Consider the following 24,280-nt stretch of genomic DNA (forward strand, 5'->3'; position numbering starts at 1 on the left):
TTATGTGATCTCTCTCTCTCTCTCTCTCTCCTTTACATCTTCAATGTCTTGTTTACATTCAGTGGTGAGTGGTCCATTGTGAGATGAAGTTATGGTGAATTATCCCATTGAGAACTGTGGGGAGGACTCACTCCGCCCAGCACTGCGGTCAACATTTTTTTTCAAAGGGCTAAACTGACCCACAAGAACGACGTCTAAATATAACGTAGTGATGATGAAACCTGAATGTTGACTCAAGTGATTCTTCCTTCTCGTGCAGGAGATAATGTCGCGGCACTTAAGTAAGGTTATGACTACTTTATTGTATACTTGAATAGAGCGAATAAGACGATTGAAAATTACGAAATAAACTTGCTGTGCTTCCGCGGCGGTAAAAGGACAGCACGAGTTTCATATTCCAGGTCAGTTTATGCTGTTAACACGTCCGTTCTGGTAAATATATGTCATTGTTTATCCATTCCGTAGTTTTGATTGCAAAATAAACCGATTTCAGCAAATTTCATGGCCATTCCAGCAAACTCAGTCCCTTTTATTCCAATTGTGAGATTATTCAAATCCGCTAAAAGTATCAAGTCAATCCGACGTTTATATTCCAACTCAAAGCTGTTAAATTATTGTACTAAAACTCACCATGTTAGCAGCAGCGTGAGGAGAGCCAGGAAGGGCCGGGTCATGACGGCTCAGCTCTCAACACCTGACGTGGGAGTCCCTCACAGCGACCCGCCCAGGTTAATGAGACCTCCAAGACTTCGGTGGTACTATTGTGATGTTCTGCAGGAGTTCACACTTGTCTCACAGTTATCGTTTCGAAGTTTTCTGGAACTAATATGTTACTACAAGAAGGAATATCAAGACACCAGTTACCACAGAGACCCGCTCACTAACTATTGTTCCAAGTTATTTTGGCTTCTGATTTACTAAACTGTTTTATCAGCGTAAAGCAGCAGAATATCACAAAGCCCTTCACTTGAAACTGGGATCCAGTATACCGGGAAAACGTATTATGCAAACACGTTGAAAATTCTCCGTGAAGGTGAGGGTGACCCTGTGTTCTAGGCAGGCGTCTGGGGGCGACTGTCGGGAAGAGGAGTGGGTGCTGCTAGCGGCGTCGGGCAGGGCGAGGCCTCACCACCCACCAACACAACACACCCTGGCTCACACAGTCCAGCTGGAACGATAAACCCTTGATCCTGATGTCACTCGTCTACGATACAAGACACACAAGTGATGTCAGACAATCCCCCTGAACGCTGTGACAAATGTAACCGAATCATACCAATCCCGGAGGTCTTTGGCAGGCGATAGATGCGGGTTACCCTTGATTAGTATGCCCTTGTTCACGGTGGTGTCCTATACATACCACTCACGGTACAGTTAAGTGGTCATAGGGCAGCCGGATGTGGGGTGTCGTTGCTCAGGTGTTGTGAGGCTGTCAGACTACCGACTGCTGCGGTGATTTTGAAGATTAGTAGAGTCACTACCTAGCGACTGGACCATTGTGGACTTGATCTCACCCTCCTCTACTGTATATATATAAGCCTTGTTATGTATTTCTCCTTAGTCTGTACTCACCCCTGAAGATGTGAATTACACGAAAGCGCTTGGGAACTTCGTGTTTTCTTTTTTCCTTGTGGTTATCAGCATATACCTGGATCACACTCACCTACAGTGATTTACTCGCATGTATGTATGTATGTATATTTATAATCTACTCAGACTATTGTGGGTGGTTTTTCGGGTAGTATCGTTCATGGTCGATATTCTATTGAACACAGCTTACGTTTTTTGACGTTTGATACATAAATACCTAAGCAATAGCCCAGTTCCAGCGCCATCTACATCGTCAACGAGTAACCTGACACTGTGAAACTTCATCACACACATTGCATCTTGCAGATTTTGTCTCAGAAACTGATAAGCGAATATTTTCCCAAGTAGTAATCGCATCCATGTTTCTATTTCGTATCAAGTCTTGTATTATCCGTTTGGTGTATTAGTGTTGGTTATAGCAGTGACGCAAACGATAATGGGTCGTCAGTGAGGACTGCTCTTTTAGACTACATATGGAAGAAAAATTTATATTGTTTGAGTTTAACTAAGTGTGGCAGTGAAGGGTAACCCGAGTCAGTAAATCACACCTGGTTCGGCGTCGTTCTCCTCACACTTATTAGTTGTTATCAAGATTTATAGCAGAGGAGGTCTTCCCGCGTGCAGGAGGGTGGAGCTTCACTGACTCCTCACCCTACCCCTCATAAGCAGAACATTTATGGTTCCACCTTACCTTAGTATCTCACATAGAAAATAATATTGCTTATAACTTTATCTAAAGACACCATTGGATTGATACAAAATATATAAGCAGTACCAGTGAGGAAAGTTTACAAGAAAAACAATGCATTTCACTTTTGACTACAGTGAGTATTTAAATAAGAAGTGCCGCTTAAAATAGATATATAGATGCAGATAAATAGAGAAAGAGAGAAGAAGGAGGAGAAGATGGGGAGAAGAAGGGAGTAAAAGAAGGAGAAGGAGAAGAAAAAGGAGAGGGAGAGAGGCACGTATTTTAACTTTACCAAAGGCTCCACCGACGAATCTATTCCTCCCAAACAAGTATTATCGTGGCCTTACTTTCCTCCTCCTCGTCTACTGTCACCTGTCGTGTTGGCCACAGTGGAAGTGTTGGTTTGTTTTGACTATCGAAGTGATATGGCTGTGTCTTAAGGATAATTCTCGTTCCTATTTACTATTTACTATTGATCTGGTGTACCTCAAGGATTTATACTAGCACCTACTCTGTTTACTATTGATCTGGTGGACCTCAAGGATTTAAACTAGCACCTATGTTTACTATTGATCTGGTATACCTTAAGGATCACTATTAGCACCTAGTTTGTTTACTATTGATCTGGTGTACCTTAAGAGTCACTACCAGCACCTACTCTGTTAGCTATTAATCCGGTCTCGTCCCTGCCACACCTAGACCCATTCATCTCTTATGACAACTGTACACGCCAGAGTTCTTTATAGTGAACCATTCAATATGTCAAGGAAAATACTCTCTAGTCCACGTCTATACTAAGAGAGATAGAAAGCTAGCGTTCTGAGAGAGAGAGAAAGAGAAAGATAGCGTTCTGAGAGAGAGAGAGAGAGATGGTGTTCTAAGAGAGTGAAAGAGAAGGAGTGAGTTGGCGTTTTAAGAGAGAGAGAGAGAGTAAGGTATGTGTGTGAGAGAGAGATAAAAAGAGAGAGATAATAAGGTGTGTGTGTTCGAGAGAGAGAGAAAGAGAGAGATGGGAGGAATACTGGGCAGCCTCACTTACCCTTCATTGATGTCACTCCACCGCCTTAATGCTGTAAAGGTCACACCATGACTCTGGTGGCTCATGTGGGTGTGGGGGCGTGGGGAGATGTGGGTGGGCGTAGGTGATGTTGTGTGTGGGAGGGCGTGGTGAGATGTGGATGGGCGTAGGGTGATGTTGTGTGTGCGGGCGTAGGGAGAGATGTGGGTGATGTTGGGTGTGTGAGGACGTGGGGTATGCGGGGGAGGCGTGTAGTTCTATGGTGTGTTATGAGAGGTGTATTGGGGTGAGGGGTGAGGGTGTGAGAGTAGAGGAGAGTGAGGGATATGTTGGGATGAGGTGAGGAGAGGTGTATGAGTGGAGGAGAGGGGTGACTGGTGTGCGGGGGTGAAGGAGGAGAATAAATAGTGTCTGTCAGGAGAGAAAACTTACTTACTCAGGTTAATTAAGTTCAGGTGATCCATTACCACACAGACCATTCATTAATCAAAGACTAACTGCCGGTCACTGTTCCTAGACTTTTACATGGAGACATTGTCCTCTTACATCCGCCTCCTGTTAGTGTTTACGAGTTGTGTTTCAAGACGTAATCACTGCCACACGAACTTCCTAAAATTAGTGACTCACATATCAGAGACCTTCTTGACTCACATGTCGGGGACCTCCTTGACTCACATGTCGAGGACCTTCTTGAGTCACATATGGGGGGGGGGAGGGGAGCTCGTTGACCTCCCCAGCAGTGCATCAGAACACAGGTATACAGGTGTGTCGTCTGTGTTGCTGTACTGAGGTGCTGGCCGGTGCTACCTTCAGGCTCTCCAGTCCTTGACAGCTTCAATAAATGTTTAAGAGCAATATATATGTAAATAGAGAGATAGATCGAGACACAGAGAGACTAGAGAGAGAGAGAGAGAGATAGAGAGAATATACACTCAAGCCCTTAGATTGAATCCTTCAGGAGATAGCTGGGTTGTTTGTGAATTTCACGTATCATTGTGTTTTACTTAATATATATTCATGAGGGGAAGGATAAATAAAAGAGTAAAAACTGCAAAAGAAAATCTCAGAGCGATTTGAAAAAAGTAGTACAGATGAACATACCTTTTTGGGGGTCTTGTTTATTTAGCTTTTTTAGTTCTCTATCATAGTGTGGAGTTCAAGACTGTTTGAAGCGATTCCTTTCTTTATGTAGTGGGATTTAAAAGCATCTGATCCCACGCTGTAGTTGTTGGAGGCTACCAGCAGTTTACTGACCTGTGACGAGTCAACGGTGGTATATAAAGAGGTTAAAATATTTTGCAAGTTGAGGTGCATCGTGGCAGAGCTCATGCTTAATATTTAGCACATATGTTAAAACGTCTTTTTTGTTGTTGGTGTTGGTGGTGGTTTATTGTTCAGTCAAATAAATTGTTGCTTCAGCGAATTTTATTTTTTTATTGTTATTTTCATGTTTTTAATCTTGCTATTTTATGTATTATGCTCTCTCTCTCTCTCTCTCTCTCTCTCGTCATCCTCTCTGTGTCGTTTTAACTTTACGGATGAGTTAATCTGTGTCTCTGTAATGACTTCTTATGTCTTCTGTTTCCAGAGGCTGATGAGCTTCATGAGATTACCGAGGAGTCTGGACCTTCATCTACGAGTCTATGTATGTATGTAAGTATGTATGTATGTATGTATGTATGTATGTTATGTATGTATATAATAATAATAATAATAATAATAATAATAATAATAATAATAATAATAATAATAATAATAATAATAAACCGTTTATTAATAGAGTTGCAGCAGGTGTCTGAAAATATACAGACTTACATTTGATTTAGACATAATGATATAATATGCGTTGAATACATTTACAGGGTTGTACAGTACATAAATGAGGAGTTGTTTATTATTTTAACAATAGATGGGATGGTGCTATTCTTATATCTGTCGGTGCGGGCTCTTATGGGCTGAATTTTGTTGTAGTGGCGGACTGCGTGAGGTGGGTGGGGGCTGCAGGTGGCAGGAGGTGGCGATGACGAGGGTGGTGCATTAGTTGGCTGCCAAACCTTTCCAGTGCTTGGTGATGGAGGTCACTGAGGGATGGCATTTCCAGGGTGGAGAGAGCGTTGATGTAGCCGGAGTATTCTGCGCCGAGCATGATTCTGCAGGCCCTTTTCTGTGCCTTCTCTAGCCGACGTTGTTGGGTGGAGTTGAGAGAAGACGACCAGGCTGGTGACGCATACATTAGTTTGGGGAGAATAAAGGCATTGTAGATAGCCCTCAGCTCTGGCGTGGGTGTTCCAAGTGACCTAAGTCATCGTAGCATGTAGAGACAGTACGAGGCTGCCTTGACTGTGTTATTTACATGGGCCTTCCACTCCAGTTTGTTGTCTATAGTTTCACCCAGGAGGCAGACTGCACCAGCTGGAGAGGATGGGCACCCACTGTGACTGCTGGAGCTTGCACTGGAGTGGTGGCGGTATTGATGTGCATGACTACGGTTTTGGTGTGGTTGATGGTGACCTTGTTCTCCGTAGTCCATGCTGTAGCCTGTCCAGGGTGCCTTGTAGCGATTAGTAGTCTGGTGCGGTGTTGCCCACTGAAACCCCCACAGTGCAGTCATCCACGTACTTCCACCTGTGAGGAGTGTCCGATAGAGCGTCGTTGATCAGGATGAGGAAGCACAGTGGTTCCATCTTGGTCCCCTGGGGAACACCGCAGATGAGGTGTTGGAATGTGGAGACCGAGCCCTGATACCTCACTGCCTGACGACGTCCACTCAAGAAATGAGTGAGCCATGAGACCAGGTTGGTGGGCAGCCCTAGTGCAATGGCCTTGTTGATAACAGTGCAGTGAACAACAAGGTCAAAGGCCTTCCTGAAGTCAACAAGGGCAACGGCCAGTGATGTCTTACGTTTCTGCAGGTTTTTGTGCAGGAAATCCAGAAAGCTCACTAAGCAGTGTGATGTAGAGGTATATGTATGTATGTATGTATGTATGTATGTATGTATGTATGTATGTATGTATGTAATGTATGTATGTATGTATGTATGTACGTACGTACGTACGTATGTATGTATGTATGTATGTATGTATGTATGTATGTACGTACGTACGTATTATCATTAAGATCGATAATACTCTTTAAAGTGAATAAGACGCCACATTAAACGTTACTACACCAGATGCACCACAAATGACATTCCATTATCTTACTTAATGGTCTTGCATCATCAATGACGTCACTAAACGTATTTCCCTCACCATCTGGCGGTTCCTTGACGTCAGAGAACTTAAGTGAATGACTGACAACTTAAGTGACTGATAATTTAGGTACAAGTTTTCCTGGTAAGTTTTTTTTCTTATTTTTATTTTTTTACAAACAGCGTCTCTCTTGCCCTTACAGCTGACACTTGAGACCACTTTCTCTCTTAAACGACTGTGTTTACGCCATAACCTTTCTTCATCCCTCCCTTAAACCTCCTACCTTTCCCCTAGTTCCCCCCCCCCCCCACCTCCCACGAAAAATAACATCAGGACTGGGTTAAGTTAGGTTAGGTTAGGTTAGGTTGTGATGTTAACAGTACTATCTGCGTGAATCTTAATGCCTTTCAGGTGTATATAAGTCCTACCCAATATTAACACAAACTCCATTTCTGACCAAAAATAAATTAGTTACTCTTTTAAGCCTTTATTTACATCCATAAACAAATACGAATTTCATTTTTAAGACATTCCATTTCTTCAATTCTTCCTCATTCCAGTCCACTTAGGTTAAATGTGGTCCTCTCTCTCTCTCTCTCTCTCTCTCTCATGCAATTTCGTGTCTTGCACTTTGAAACGTTTGCTGAAATAAAGATAAACGATAAACTCTACCTATGAATACGACTCTTTTGTTGACACTCTCTGCTAGTTAGTGTCAGATTCATAAGTCGCAAGAGGAAACTGTGATGCCCTGTAGCGCCGCAGGTCACCCTAGCGGCTGAGGTGAGAGTTACTATCCACCGCCAATACTGCAATGTCAACAAACCTCTCCGCTCTCCCCTCTCTTTAGAAGACTTGTAAAAAAACGGAAAGTCAGGTGTTTGTGTGTGCATTTATACACTCCACCTGTATACAGCAACGTATTTTGTTACCCTGCTATTGTTAGAAGGCTTTTGTTTTCTTTTGTTTTGTTTTCACCCTAAAATGGCGGGTAGTGAGTTTCCTATTTGTGATGTCGTGTTGTGTTTTGACCGAGTTGTACTACTCTTAAGTATTGACTTGTTGAGCTGACGACGAGCGAATGTGTGGTGAAGATTTGTGAGGGAAGGGTTGCTAGAGAGAGAGAGGGGGAGAGACAGAGAGAGGGTAGAGATTTTGTTGTTACAATACGGAGAAGTAACGAGAGAGAGAGAGGGGGGGGGAGAGAGAGAGTATAAGATCATGAAAATTGTAACAATATGGTTGAAGGTACGAGGAGGGAGGGGGAAAGCAGGAGAAAAAAAGGGGAAGAAGGGGAGGGTGAATATGAGGAAAGTGGTGAAGGAAAAGGAGGAGGGAGAGGAAAACGGAAGTAGAGGGGAGGAAAGGAGGAGAGAAGTAGGGGGAAGGGTCATATGGAGAGGGTGGTAAGTAGTGAAGCAAATGGTAAGAGGTTGGGAGAGGGAGAGGAGGAGGCAGAGGGCGGAAGGAGGGGGGATAGGGAGGAGCAGGACAGAGGGAGGAGGAGGGGGGGGGTACCAGGCGCCAGAAGCTGATAGACTAAGTGAATGAGTGAGTCGCTGAGCTCCAGTTGTTTCACAAGGCGACCAGTCCTAATGGCAACCAATTGTAATGGCTCCAGTCTTAAGTGGCCCCAGTTCTAATCGATTTCAGTCCGAATTAGCCCAAGTACTAATTGGCTTTAGTCTTTAGCAGCCAAAGTCCTAATGGGTCCCCGTGCTGTAGGTTAGTTTTGGTCAATTCGGGTTCCTTATAGAAATGTGGCTCATTTGACCTGAAGCCTTTCCTCAGGTGCCAGAAGCATTATTGCAAATTGTATGGAAAAGAGTAGTTCTGTGTGTGAGAGAGAGAGAGAGAGAGAGAGAGAGAGAGAGAGAGAGAGAGACTGACTGTGTGGGAGAATATGATAAGTGTGAACGGGTAAACATGTAAAGGTGTGAAAGCGTGAGTTTGTGTGAAATCCCGAGAGTGTGTGTGTGAGAGGTGTAAAGGGATGTGAGAGGTGTAAGAGGATGTGAAAGTGTCAGTGAGTATAAAACAGTGAATGGTGGTCGCCCTCTCACCTGACAGCCTCGCACACTGCTGTGAATGAATGGTCACCAAGCGTCCTCACGGTGGTGGTAAAGAGCACTCACTCGGCGCAGTCCTGGTGAATGTAATGTATGTACCCTTCAAATACTCACAATAAAGAGTATTATAATCTGTTGATATACGAAGCATCTAATCAAAGTCAAAGAAAGAATTCGCACAAGGAGGGAGATTTTTTTTTAGAAAGCATTCACGTAGAGCGGAACGCAGACCTTTACATCAAGGTTCCTTCTTAGAAAATCTGAGGATGTGGCAACACTGCTCCCACGTTCATGATGTCTCATTGAGTAAATTATCCCAAGAGTTCTAGACCCACATGACACCGCAGCAGGAAGAGAGAGAGAGTGTGTGTGTGTGTGTGTGTGTGTGTGTGTGTGTGTGTGTGTGTGTGTGTGTGTGTGTGTGTGTGTGTGTGTGTGTGTGTGTGTGTGTGTTGTTACCATAAATGCTCAATGTTGGTGAAAATTGCATGAAATGATCTAATCACAAAACATTCTCATTCTTACACCTTTTCTGGGATGAAAAAGGTGTAGAAACTGAAAGAGAAACGTTAAGGATGAGAAGTAACAGGGAATACACACACACACACACACACACACACACCTACCTACCTACAATTCTAAGATTAATTAAATTATTAATCTACAAAGTTTATCAGCACAACACACGAGACACTGACAGCCTTGACCCACTCAGCTCCATGCGCGTGACTGACATATTCTCCCGCTTGATTGTGTGGATGCAGTTGGCGCATTGGTTGATGACTGGACAGAATGCATTAGAAATTCCTGGTTCGAATCTATCTCCACGATGAAGGTTATGTGTTGTTAATATATTACAGTAGTCATATAACGTGCCTACCACCAACTTGCAAAACACCCAATAGGTATCTATCTAGACCCGTTTTCCTTCAGCTTGTGTGTTGTATGTGAGGTCAGGTCCGCGTGACAGACACACCTTGGGTTGACTAGTAAAAAAAATTTCAGACTGTCGGGGTATAACTGGATAGTTTACTGACTGCAGCTCGTGTCCTCGTTCAGCAAAGATATGACACAGTTTACACCGGCGTGCGTCTCCTTGAACGTGGAAGATACTGCACCGCCGCGCCACAACCTTCATTATCAGAGGAACTTCAGCTGTGGGAAGGATATTGTCTCCCGTTCATCTCAGCTCATCAACAGGATCCCGGGGTGAAATTAACAACTCAATTCCCGGGAAGATTATCACTATTCTAAGAAATTCTCGGCGTTAGTTTTTTCATTTTAATGCATAAATCCTAAGCCTTTTCCAACCGTTGTTTTTATTATTTATATTGAAACAACTGACGCTACAGTAGTGTGTCAGTCCGTCTCACTTTATATTGTTAAAAAAAAATATATATATATACAGTATAATTAGAATATAAACGCCTCATTTGGTTGCATAACTTTATATATTAATACTACATAAATATGATGTTCATTTTATTTCATTACATTATTAATTTATATTTCTTTTCATTAATTGATCCCATTAGAGTTCAAGCTTAAGAGACTCAGTAAAGGTACTCCCAAGTATGCTGCTTCCGAGACTATGGTCCACGATTCGATTGCGGGGTAATTAGTGGTTGTAATGACACTTGGGAGATTTTAATGACACTTTTTTTCAATGTTTACTTCTACTCGCTAACTATAAGGGTTTCCAAGGCGATTGATTGGATTGTTTGTGTTATTCTAGACGTATGATTAGTTAATCCCAGGACACACCATAACCACCAGGACACACCCCACCACCCCCCCCCACCACCAGGACACACCCACCACCAGGACACTGTCACCACAGGACACACCATAACCACCAGGACACACCCCACCATCAGGACACACACCAACCACCAGGACACACCCCACCATCAGGACACACCCCACCACCAGGACACACCCCCCACCATCCAGGACACACCCCCACCACCAGGACACACCCCACCACCAGGACACACACCCACCAGGACCCACACCCCCACCAGGACACCCCCCCCACCATCAGGACACACCCCCACCACCAGGACACACACCCCCACCCAGGACACACCCCACAGGACACACCAGGACCTATAACCACCAGGACACACCCCCACCATCCAGGACACCCCCCACCACCAGGACACCCCCACCACCAGGACACACCCCCCACACACATCAGGACACACCCCACCCTGGACACACCCCACCATCAGGACACACCCCACCACCAGGACACACCCACCATCAGGACACACCCCCCACCACCAGGACACACCCCCACCACCAGGGACACTACCACCAGGACACCCCCCCACCACCAGGACACACCCCCCACCACCAGGACACACCCCACCACCAGGACACACCCCACCACACACCACCCCCACCCACCATCAGGACACACCATGCCACCAGGACACACACCCCTACCACCAGGACACACCCCCACCACAGGACACACCCCCACCACCAGGACACACCATAACCACCAGGACACACCACCAACCACCAGGACACACCCCACCATCAGGACACACCATCACCACCGGACACACACATGCACCCCCCACCACCAGGACACACCCCCCACCACCAGGACACACCCCACCACCAGGACACACCATCCACCATCACCACCACCCCACCACCACATCAGGGACACACCCCACCACCAGGACACACACCCCACCATCAGGATTTTCCCCCACCACCAGGACACACCCCACCACCAGGACACCCCACCACCAGGACACACCCCCACACCACACACCCCCACCACATCAGGACCACCACCCCACCACCAGGACACACCCCCCACCATCAGGACACACCCCACACCACCAGGACACACCCCCCTGGGACCATCAGGACACACCCCACCTGGACACCCCCCACCACCAGGACACACCCCACCATCAGGACACACCATCACCACCAGGACACACCCCCACCACCAGGACACCCCCCACCACCAGGACACACCCCCCACCATCAGGACACACCCCCACCACAGGACACACACCATCCAGGACACACCCCCACCACCAGGACACACCCCACCATCAGGACACACCCCACCACCAGGACACCCCCCCCCCACCATCACACCCACACACCCCCCACCACCAGGACACACCCCACCACCAGGACACACCCCCACTCCCCAGGACACACCATCACCACCAGGACACACCGCCACCACCAGGACACACACCCTCCACCACCAGGACACCCCGCATCACCACCAGGACACACACCCTCCACCACTGACACACCATCACCACTGGGACACCCCCACCACCAGGACACACCCCCACCACCAGGACACACCCCCACACAGGACACACACCCTCCACCACCAGGACACACCCCCACCACCAGGACACCATCACCACCAGGACACACCGCCACCACCAGGACACACCCCACCATCAGGACACACCCCCCACCATCAGGACACACACCCCACCACCAGGACACACCCCACCAGGACACACCCCCATCACCCAGGACCTGCATCACCACCCCCACCACCAGGACACCAGGATCACCACCAGGACGCACCCCACCACCAGGGACACCCACATCACCAGGACACACCATCACCACCAGGACACCATCACACCAGGACGCACCACCATCACATGACAGGCACCCGGGCATGAGTACATTTTTTTTTATTATTGGCAATGTGTCTTTAATCAGATGACAGGAGCATCTTACCTTCCCTTGATGCTGTAGTACTGTCCCTTACACACCACACACACACACACACACACACCACACACACACACACACACACACACACACACACACACACACAACATTCAAGGTGTTAGCTCAGACGTTCAGGGTCACCTTGATGCTATTTTGGGTGTGTTTGTGTACAGGAGACGTTAATAGTGTGTATGTATGTGTGTGTAGAGGAACAGTCATTGATTAGGTTAGGTTAGAGAGAGTCGTGACGATGGTTAGGTTAGGTTAGGTTAGAGAGAGTCGTGACGATGGTTAGGTTAGGTTAGAGAGTCGTGATGATGGTTAGGTTAGGTTAGGTTAGAGAGAGTCGTGACGATGGTTAGGTTAGGTTAGGTTAGAGAGAGTCGTGACGATGGTTATAAATCTGGTAGAAACACTGTCTGGAGTTTACCTCACTGAGAATCATAAGGTAAGGTAATTAATCCCGGTGCCAGACGACCCTTAATTTGCATAAGTCAAATATGGCTTCCCCATCTATCACTTCATTGGAGACCATATGTTACATCTCTGGTCCTATAATTAAGGGAAAGGCGGGATAATGGTGAGAGATTTCTTAATTAAGGGGATAAAAGGATAATGGTATGGTATATTAATTTGCATAAATCCAATGTGGCCGATATCTTAAATCCGTCCATTAGTTTTAAGGGAATATAATTTTTCTAACACCATTTTCTTTTTTAAGTGAAGCAGCTTGTTTTATAAGTAAAGAATTTGTCTTGAAAGTGAAGCAGCTTCTGTTAAAAAAAAAATCATTGAGGGTTAAAAATGAACCAAGTTTTTTGTTTTCAATTTGAAGCAGTGAACGGCGGTGATGGTGAAGGGGCCCGTGCCTAGATGGGGGCCACAGGAATTTATATTGAACTAACGTATTCCAACTCTGCCGCACCCGGTTACATAACAACAAACACAGCATGGCCAAGGCTTCGTCCCGTATACCACAAACACACGGCCAAAAGACAGAGAGACAGACAGACAGACCGACACAGAGACAGACATAGAAGGACGCTTGCCATGTGTGTTACTGGCAACGCTGCTTCGAACACAGACCCGGGTTCGTATAGTAAAGGGATATGTACCGATGCGTTGCTCTTTTTATTATCCACACCACGACCTGCTGGGCTGGGATATAGCAATCTGTGGGCGGCTGTGAGCAATTTAGAGTTGTCTGTTTATTATACTGAGTTGTTTGTGATTAAAAGATTTTAGGTCTGTTATCGGGAGCTGTCTGTTATCGGGAGCTGTTTTGTCTGTTATCGGGAGCTGTCTGTTATCGGGAGCTGTTTTGTCTGTTATCGGGAGCTGTCTGTTATAGGAAGCTTTATCTCTGTTATCAAGAGCTGTGTGTTAACTGGAGTTCTCTGTTATCAAGAGCTATCTATTATCAGAGCTATCTGTCTGTTATCGGGAGTTGTCTGTTATAGGAGGTATCTCTATTATCGGGAGCTGTCAGTTATCGGGAGCTTTCTGTTATCTGGAGTTGTATGTTATCGGGAGCTGTGTCGATAATAAGAAGTTGTCTGTAAACACTACATATTCGAAATCAATAACCTTTTCTGCCTTGGCTTTTGTTTGGTCCAGTCTACGAGGAACCACCTGGAGGATGGGGGGGGGGGGGGACTTGTATAGGAGAGACGAAGAAGGCGATGATGAGGAAGAACTAAGAACGGGAGCACTAACAAGGAAGCTGATATCACCAATTCTATTCGATTATAATAGATTTTATAATGTTTAGTATCCACAATCTATTTCCTCCGGTGTTTATATGAGTGTTAATATATTTTTTATTATTGGCTAAGTGAGTGAGGTTAGTTAAAGTAATCTGAAAAATAAAGTATTTCGTTGAATTTAGTTAGTGTCATGTGAAGAAAAAAAATACTCACATACACACACAGTTTGGGGTGGACCAGGCGTCGTAGGAGGGAGGATTATTGGGAGGAGAGGGAGGGAGGGGGGATGGAAGGAGGTAGAGAGGGAGGAAAGGAGAGGGGGCACAAACACTGTTATTGAGACACAACTGGACAATCTCCCGTCTGTGAAATAGCTGTGTTGTTTTAGGCATGAGGGGAGAGGGAGATGGTGTAAAGAGAAAGAGAGAGAGAGAGAGATGAGTGAAGAGGGAATTGGAATGGGATGGGTAAAGGGTGAGAGTTGGAGAGAGAATCACAGCTATACCGAGAGAGAGAGAGAGAGAGAGAGGGGGGGGGGGATAGAGAGAGAAGAAACCAAAGAACAAGACCGATAGATGACCTAATAAAAGAAAACGAATAAGAAACAGAGAGAGAAACAGAGAATTCATAATAAGGTGCCGGTAAGACGTACTCAACATTACAAATCCACACACAGTCATTCACATCACCCTACTTGATGCCTTCTCGCACCCTCCCCCAGGTCCTGTGTTTGTAGATGCGTTACCCAGCTCCATGAACGCCTCTCCTGAGTGAGTAACTGACTAACTGATACACTTACCGACTAACTGACCCACATGCCGACTGGTGCGCTGAGTTTTCCTCACTACCACAGTTTGTGGCCCTGTTTCTGGTCTTTAGTTTTAGTTTTAACTTTATTTGTTCACTAATGTTTATGTCGTTTATACTCGCGCACGTATGCCCGGTACTGTAACTTATACCCAACACTGTAACTTATACCAACGCTAACATATACAAGTACAGTAGTCGACACTATAACAGTTTGTTTTTAAAATAATGGAAAGAGTGTGACAGTAGTGTTTTCTTCAAGGGTTACGCAGTGCCCAGCTCCTCCTTGTGTCAAGTAGGAGCCTTTTGAGGGTGAATTGGAGATAATCTGAGGACAGGGAGGTGCTGTTTTGACCATCTGGAGCAACACACAGGCAACGCTCTCATCTATAATCGTTTCCAGGTGTCCCAACACTCAAGGAGAACCTGCTGGCCTTGTGAGGTGAACTGGTAGGGAGTCTTGTTCATTCACCACAAGAGGAAGGTTAGAGTACAGTAAGTGGTCTCCAGTGCGGGCTATTGTCTTATCGGCTACGCTTCGTCCACTTTCGTCTGACCACGACAACTGAGACGACGCGGATCGGTTACTAGGGTGGTAATGTACCATAACAACTCCTTCTAACCAATGTGGCCGCATCATACTCGTTGACAGCACAAAACAGCGCGTTTCTGTGGTGTGGGCTGGGACGTCAAGCGGTGACAAATGCTAAATTCTTTCGGCGCCTGCTCTTGTACTGGCAGCTTGCGCAGCCCGCACCCTGTGGCTCCCGTATTTCACCAACTCCTGACAACTTACTCAACAACAAGTATCTGACACAACACTCAAAATGGTACACTCGTAAACAGAGTTTGTGATGATTGACAGAGTGAAGCAGTAGCGACACTCACGGTCCCCTGCCCCGGTGGTGTGTGTGTTTACGATGACCCTTACGTTCCTGGTAACTGAGGCGACGTCTTTCATAAAGTCTCTGTCTCCCTATCTCCACTCTCTTACCCACATCTCATATAAATAACGAAGTATACTTGTAAAAAAAAAACATGTCAATCTTATCACAGCCAATCTGCTTCACTTGAGACGTAACCGAATAAAAATTGGTTGGCTTAACAAGTCTGGTAGATAACCCTGATTTAAGAAAGAAATCTGAATAATAGGACATGTTGGGAGAGTTGGTACTGCGTGGATATGTTTGTCACTACAGACAGACACACACAAACACAATGGAAAAAAAGCAATCAATCGTCTTCAGTTTATTATACATTATCGGTATAACGCACGACACTATGCACAGCTCATAAGCAAACCCTTTCCTCCCCTTACTATTGTTGCCAAATTTTCTATTCAAAATACAGGACACACCATTTTTGAGAGGGAAGAATAACATTTATCATTTAAACGAAATATTTGGCTTGGAGACAATTCTCAATACAGAGCAAAGTTACTTCTCCACGAAAATACGGTGGTGACAGGTACAACTGCGTTTCACCATGATATATATATATATATATATATATATATATATATATATATATATATATATATATATATATATATATATATATATATATATATATATATATATATATATATATATATATATATATATATATATATATATATATATATATATATATATATATATATATATATATATATATATATATAGTTTATGGTAAAATAAGTCTACAGAAAACGGTATCGAGTTGATATCTAAGAAAATGAAAATGTTTAGATGGATAACTTAACAAAATTGCTATTAAAAACAAGAAAACACATTAACCAGTAAATGAAGTTCAACATTAAAGTGTATAATTTGTATTGTATAATACAAAATCATATTCATCCACCCTCTTTAACCATAAGATGAAGGGAAGAGCATATTTTGTCCTGACGTCAAACACATAACTCGTTTTTGGATGTCATCAAGAATATGCATTAATAATTCTCAACTAATACATTACATAGCACATTCGTTTAATTTTATTACATATTTTAATATTACAGTTATTTCATGTGCGAGTAAAAAAGGAATATCATTGGTGAAGTATATTTTAAATTGGCTTCCAGACGTCTTGACCTGGGCGCTGGTGGCAACACACGGTCTTATGGGGCACTGTCCGGGCCGCCTCCATGGCCACCAGTGTGATTGACGCCAGACGTGTTTGGAAAACTTCAAAATTTAAAATTAATTTTATTAATTCATAAACAACGGCAGATGTTCATTTTAGTCAGCAACATTATCACACAAATTCACATAAGCTCAGTTTAACCTTAACATTAACCTAAACTTAACTTTAATCTTAACCTTAACTTAACCTAATTTAACCAATATCAAGCTCATGCAAGAATATCAACAGGTTACTAATTGACTTATTTTACTGGACCTTACCTGTATACTTGTATCTGTACCTGTACATACTGCTGTATCTCACATTAAAACAATCGCATATATTGCTTAAATAAGCCACGTGACATATAATTAGTTAAAGTTTTTATCAAAATATACCATTCATGCAACAAACAATTTATTCTAATAGATATTCACTTACTCTAAATGAATGCCTGAAGTGCTTTATGCCTTTATGGTCACACTAATATATTTTCCTCATTAGAATATCTTATGGACTATAAAATATAAACATGTTTCCCTTTTAAATGACTTCCTGGGAAAACGCGATTATGTTTGAGATTAGTTTCACAATTGTAATCTCTCGTTTCTAATTTGACAGTAATTTCACAGGTACTAAAAGTCGCCAGTAAATGTAATTTCCCAGTAATTGAAACACGAACTTCTAGCCTAATAAAGTTAAAAATATATTACATTGAAACTGAAATTCCAGACACGAAATATCACAAAATAAAATCTTTACACAATCCGACACTCTTAAATTGTCGGGTAAATTTATATCTCTTCCACCGTCATAGATTTCCGACGTTCTTTTGTTTTCGACGAATCGTATCCTTTGTAGCGCCTCAATATATTGCTCGTAAATATCCCAGCTGGTAAACATTTTAATCTTCAGACGTTCTCATGAGTGTATCTCACCTACAGTACCTTCACCTGCGACTTACCCATTTTCACCTGTAATGGAATCTTGCAACAACAAAAAATACGACTATACGTCCTCATAAATGATAAATGTACGAATTTCATATCACAGAACCACAATTGACCTCATTTAAACACCTTGAATACAAAGATTTCTAAGTACGATGATTTAACCACTTGAGTACTACAGTATATGACTTGAATCACTGAGTTCAAAGTCATCTGAAGGGTCAATTCAAACCTTGATCAGCCGGGGGGTGGCGGGGAGTAAGAATTGTGGCCACTTTATCTGAACATCGGTGTACATTAAATTTGTACAATACATCATTTGCAACGTGCTGTGTTATAACCGTGATATGATATACTTATTTCAGTTATAGAATATTAAAAAAGACTTTGAGTTTGGAAAGATATGGATCCAAAATTCCTCCTCCACCCCCACCACTATCACCACGACACCCTGCACCTCCTCACACACACAACTTCAAGGTGAAAGAAAATAAAACCATGGTAGAGAACGGGGCAGACTGACAGTCGGATTTTTGTCAGTAGCATCTCATAAGTCAACTTCACTCTCAAGAACGGCTGGGCGGTGGTAGCTCAAGACGCGCCTTGCCCCGCCCCCGCCAAGCCCCTGCCCCTCCCCCGCCCCCCCCCCCTTCCCCCGCCCCGGAGGGAAGTCGTATACTCTCAGTTTTTTACTTCTACGTTAAATTGGGTTCCAATCCTAATATACCCCATTCTTAATAGGCTCCAATGCTAAAAGGCCCAAGTTAAACGGCCCTGCTAAATAGAACCCAATCCTAAGATTTCCTTCTTTAATAGGCCCCAGACAGGCAAACAGGCAGAAAATCCTAACTCTTTTGGATTGGTTGGAAGAGCTAAATGAGTTTGGTAGGTCAGTGGAAGCCGTAGTACACAGCAGCAACAGTTGTCACCACATGTCACCGTGCCTGACGAGGACCACAGTCACAGTTCACCATAAAATACACAATTCACTTTACTTTATCTTCTTCTCCATTGTACTCTGGGCGGTCTGTTACGTCTCTCTTACACACTGCTGAGTGCTGGCACGTACCTGCACTGGGCCCACTACCTGCAGTAATGTATCTGTTCCTGCATCTGTTTGTTTCTCCATAAGTCTAAGTTAAGTATTTACACAATAACACCAAAATCGCACCTCGGAAACCCATAGTTGGCGAGTAATTAGCATTGAAATATGTCATTAAAATCTTCCAAGCGTCATTACGACCACTAATTACCCAAAATCGAATCATGAACCATAGATTCGGAATCAGCATGCTCAGGAGTACTTATACCAAGATTTTCAATATAATCTAATTTTGGGCCAAAACCGCCAGAAATGTAAGCCTTACGCCTTAGTAATTTTTCGACCGAAATATACTTTTCTCTTAGAGGGAGGATAGAAATCGGGAGTCAACACAGCAGACATTCGTGAAGCTCTTTTTTTTTTCGTGGAAATACAGCTGTTGCAGCTGCCTTTCACAGCCCAAAGTTTTTTACAAAGCCCATGAAGTTAAATGGCACGAGTAGGTGAAAAGAAAATTTCTGGTGGTGGTGGACTTTGCCAGGTTTCTCTGTGAGCTTCAAGAATTGTCGAGAAAATGGCTGCTAAGATTCAATGTCACGAAGTGCAAAAGGATGCACCTGGGACGTACCAATGGTAAAGAGCCATATCATATGTCCCAACAGGATGAATAAACTGGATTAATTGTGACTGAATACGAAAAGGACCTGGGTGTGTATGTTGACAATGAACGGAAGTTCTCGGGCCATTGTAAGAAGAAGGTGAAGGAAGCAACTAAATTATCAAGTCTTATAAGATGGTCGTTCAGATATCTAATTGGTCCATCCCTCATAATGATCTTCAAGAGTGAGGTGCTTCCCCGCCTGGAGTACTGTCACCCCGTCTGGTCCCCGATATATGCTACAGACTGTCATTTGATTGAAAATGTAAAAAGGAGGGCCACCAGACTGGCACCTCAGCTACCCAGAGAGCACCTGCAATGGCCTAGCTTATACTACAGACGGGCAAAGGAGGACCTAATTGAGGTGTATAAATATCTCAAAGGGCACTACTCAGTCGAGTGTCCATACCTGGAGCTGGCGGACGCTCATCCCACAAGGGGTCACAGCTGTAAAGGCAAACCTTTTCAGAGTGAAAGTTGGGAACTCTTGGAACAACCTGCCAAAGAATGTTGTGACGGCACCGAGTGTGAGCTCTTTCAAGACCAGACTTGACCAGCACTGGAGCAGGTTCAGATATATTCAGGAGCCGGTGCATGCCCAGTACTTTTCAACAGTGCGTAACAGAGACGTGACCGACCACCTAAGCGGCTAACGAGCCGATCAGTGGCGGAGATGATAAAGGTAAAAAAAAGTGATGTATTGTCAGCCTGTGTTAGGAAATTATGAAGGTGAAAATAATTGGGTAATTTCTGAGAACAGCATTACCACCTTTATTATTATACAGTATTAAGTATTTTAAAAGAGGCTACATTTACTAGAACCTAATAGAACCTGACCTAACCAACCAAAGAAACCTACCAAACCTTACCTAACTTCCTAGCTGGGGAGGCTGTGTTCCACAAACTTCTTGCCATATTAAGCAGAAAGTACTTACTTTGATATCTGGTTCCAGTAAAAGCATCTTTCTTAAAGTGTCATGGTGTCTTAAATTGTAATTTAATCGGTCAATTGAAAGCACATATCCACACACATTTATGGTAACTTTAGGTAATACAGTAGTTGCAGGACTGTCACATGGTGTCAGTATGGGAGCAAATACCTCTCTAATCACCGCAAATACTTTGTGTTTGTAATTATACATTTTCAACTGCAGTTGTGAGTAGGTACTCCTGAATGTGCTGCTTAAGGATCTGTTAACCAAAATTTGATATCTTGATTATAACTTGTTCAAATGGCTTTTAGAAAATGTTCAAATGATTTTTAGAATATTTTAATTACTTTTGCAATGCTAATTACTTTTCCTTCCATAGTAAGATGTAATTAGCAGGCAATTGCTTACATGTTTTTTAATTCCTAAATTTTTCCTTGCAGTTGTGACAGAATTTCAGGGATTAGTGCATGCAAGTAATCTCCTCATATCTGTGGAGTTGCGACTACAGCCCAGAACCCCGTTTAAGTGGAGGACTCCTCCCACTCTAAACATTCTACTGCTGTTTTTACCAATTCTCTTAGGTTACGTATCTCTCTGGGGCAGTTATTAATTTATTTCATTCGTAGTCTCTTGCCTTCCCTGTCCCTTAGGCCCTCTATCCTCAAATTTACACATTGGTATTTGTTATTATTCCCTCATCCCTAATTATGCAATGAAGTATCTAATTTTTCTTTTTCTGTACATTTTCAATTATTTCTCTTGAAGTTCTTGCTAATCTTGGTACAGTACTTCTTTATTTTATTTTCTCTCCAGTGTGGCACTACTTGGCAATCTCCTAATGCACCACTTTTAAAATTCTCCAACTTCTTCTTTAGGTATTCTGCTAAAAGAAATTATTATTACTTCTAGTTGAGATGTTAGATAAGGTTAGGTCAGGATTCATGCCATGTTCTGTAAATTATATTTCTTGCTTCCATTTTTCCGTTTTCAGTATCATGCAAATAGTATCTCCAGGAATTTTGGTTCAGATCCGCCATAAAGATGCACTTCTGGTGGTAACTGTCTCCTCCACATACCAATAATATTTGAAAGTGTTTCATATTAATTAGCTATAATACTCATACAGTTATTTTTCTTAAAAAAAAAGATTGCTGCATCAAGAATGATATGAATCATGATGATCATCTCAAAGTTTAATGTTAATTCTTTCACTTCACTTCAGGTGTAGGTGGTGTTAGACGTCATGTTAAATCATTCTATGTATTTCAATGGCATTTCCCCAGGAACAGTATGGGACTGCAGCCTAAAACATACACCCAAAATTCTGGACTGCTAACTGCACATTACAGATCTGCTTGACTAACTTTTGTTATTACAAAATATTTTTGTCTTTAAATTTTAAACTTCACTTATAAAACTTTTAACATGTATATAAATTAAAAGGAAAATACAGTATAAGACTGAAAGCCCCCCCACTAAACAAGTTTACTGCACCTTGTAATAGTAGGATTACCATTGAATTTCCATCCTGATTTATTTCACCTATTGATTAACCACCCAAATGCTAACTATTACAACCTCATCCCCACAAATAAGCATTAATTGGTTGAATAAAGATAACAGCTGGTCTAGGGTGGAATTCTTCAAAGGGATCTGATCAAACCAGCTTTGGTAGGTACTGTACTGTACAGTGTCCCAGTAATAATGGAAGTTTTCTGTATCAAGATTATTCCATATTTTTTCCGTTCACTGGCCATGAATTTCCATGCTCAAGCTTCTGTACCTTAAGGGATGCCTGTACAGTATTTCCCACTTCTTCCTTTTTTTATTACATGACAGAGGAGAGGCGAGGGTCGGGGAAGTAGACTGGAGTGGACCGACCAACAAAAGATGCATTAGAGGCTTGTCAAAAGTTCACCGCTTCTTCTAATAACTCCTGCAGTATTTACAAGATAAACTCATCTCTTATCAAGGTAAAACATATAGCATGCCACATCAATTATGTTCCTTGTATTGTTGTTACATGTTTTCCAGAAGGTTAGTTCATGCAGTACCTCTTCTTTGCTTATTTATTGGAACATCTCTTTTCTCCTCCTGTTACACCTATCTTACACACACACACACACACACACACACCTCATCTGTACACTTCACTGTCTCCAGTACCTTTTAAAAAATTGTCTTCATTTGTGTTACCCTTTAAAAGCATCAGCTAACAACTGAACCTCCAGGACCTTACTTTCCTATGGTTGCTGGAGCCTTGGTGGGTGGAAGAGGCACTGTACTTTGACTCAAGTCTGACTTGCTTAACATTAAAGTAAGAAATATGTACAGTACTGTACAGTATTACACAAAACTTAACCACTAAACCGTGTATTGTGCTGTACTGTGGTAACTATATAACCCTACAATTATTGCTGGATGGAGGGCTGTGATAAGACACTGAAGCCCTAAGCTATATCACAGGATTGGAGGCTCCACTTACCATAAAAAAATAAGAGTACTATATATAATAGTGAGAAAAGGGTGTATTACATTTTTTAACATAAGGTCAATATTTTTTTTCTAAAACTATGTATTTACATATACTGTACAGTATACATAAACTTAAAGATGCAATAGAGCAACTTATAATCTAAATAACTTACACATCTTAGAAAAAGCCTTATTGCATTATAAAATACTTTATGATTTCTAACTAGTAAATATGAAATTGAAGACTTTTAACATAAAACGGTACACAGATCAACCCTTAACTTTAGTATTAGCCACTATCTTATAAACTGTGTTTTGTTTAAATGTAGGTTGTTGCATTAATGTAGCCCATAGCTATCACTTACCACTGGCTCCACTGGCTATGAGGTTCATGTTCAGGCTCGTGACTAAAAAGTGTGTGTCACGGGGAAGACATGTCACTTAGTGCTGAGCTAAGGGATAGAGTATCTGGCTCCCTATTACCTATTTGAAACGTGGTTTGATAACCCTGATGAGAGGAGGCTTATTGGCTAGAGCCATGATTGATGTGTTTTAAATCTTTCTCTCGAGGGGAGGGCGTCGGACCTCTGGGTATTCTGTTCTCCCAGTCCTTACTCAAGATCACTCCCACTCTGTAGTGGACGTGTTTTGAAGGCAGCTTTAAGATACCTCAAAATCTATATTTCTTGCTCACAGCTGCAGTGAAATGATCGCTTTTTGAGATGTGTACACCAAAACCTTTTTATAATAAATACACAAAGAAGCCTGTGGATTAAGTCACTGAAGACCCAATAAACTTTGGGTCTATATTTTGAGCGTAAATGCAGAATGTAGTATGTTTCTAGAGTAGTTTTTTACAAGTGGTGACAACCCAGAAAGGTTGTTATATATGACAACTACCAAGTAGTTGTTGTGTAACAAGTAACAGTGCCAAGATACACAGTTGAGCGGGAGTAGATGTATTGTGTTACTTCCAAAACTACCGTGTTATACTGTTTACAAAAGAAGATATTGTTACATGATTTGGCAAAAACGTAGCTTAGAGGACCCAGTCTAGAGACCAGTCTAAGGTGACTATAGGACAGTCCTACAGTTTACAGTTAGTCAAGTGTACTCCAAGTATCACGTGGCTAATTTAGTATAAAGTTATTAAGTCACCTGAGTTGAGTAACAGTTAGAGATAATCTGTTCTCTGGTTACTCCTACTATTATACGCAAAATTAAACAGTTTCTGCACAATAAATGGAAGCAGTAATACAACTTCTTTTCTCTCTTCTGTTTGAACATCTATAAAATTTAAAACATT

The 24,280-nt window shown here is 42.8% G+C and overlaps 1 protein-coding gene and 1 long non-coding RNA gene across 3 annotated transcripts in view; one reads left to right on the forward strand and one right to left on the reverse strand.

Annotated features, from left to right (window-relative positions):
• LOC121868318 (gamma-aminobutyric acid receptor subunit alpha-2-like) overlaps window positions 1-1,152 on the reverse strand; it is a 33,749-nt gene extending 32,597 nt beyond the window's left edge. Inside the window, exon 1 of one of the 2 annotated variants that reach the window (XM_042368795.1) lies at window positions 631-1,152. In XM_042368795.1, coding sequence (XP_042224729.1) covers window positions 631-674 — 44 coding nt within the window. In that variant the 5' untranslated portion in view covers window positions 675-1,152. The remainder of the gene's footprint in view (window positions 1-630) is intronic. The other variant, XM_042368796.1, reaches the window with a different exon arrangement.
• LOC121868319 overlaps window positions 15-24,280 on the forward strand; it is a 25,722-nt gene continuing 1,456 nt past the window's right edge. The window contains exons 1-2 of the long non-coding RNA XR_006089372.1: window positions 15-401; window positions 4,888-4,952. This is a non-coding gene — a long non-coding RNA (uncharacterized LOC121868319). The remainder of the gene's footprint in view (window positions 402-4,887; window positions 4,953-24,280) is intronic.

The sequence above is a fragment of the Homarus americanus genome, unplaced genomic scaffold, assembly GCF_018991925.1.
Source record: "Homarus americanus isolate GMGI-L3 unplaced genomic scaffold, GMGI_Hamer_2.0 scaffold19318, whole genome shotgun sequence".
Lineage (NCBI taxonomy): Eukaryota > Metazoa > Arthropoda > Malacostraca > Decapoda > Nephropidae > Homarus > Homarus americanus.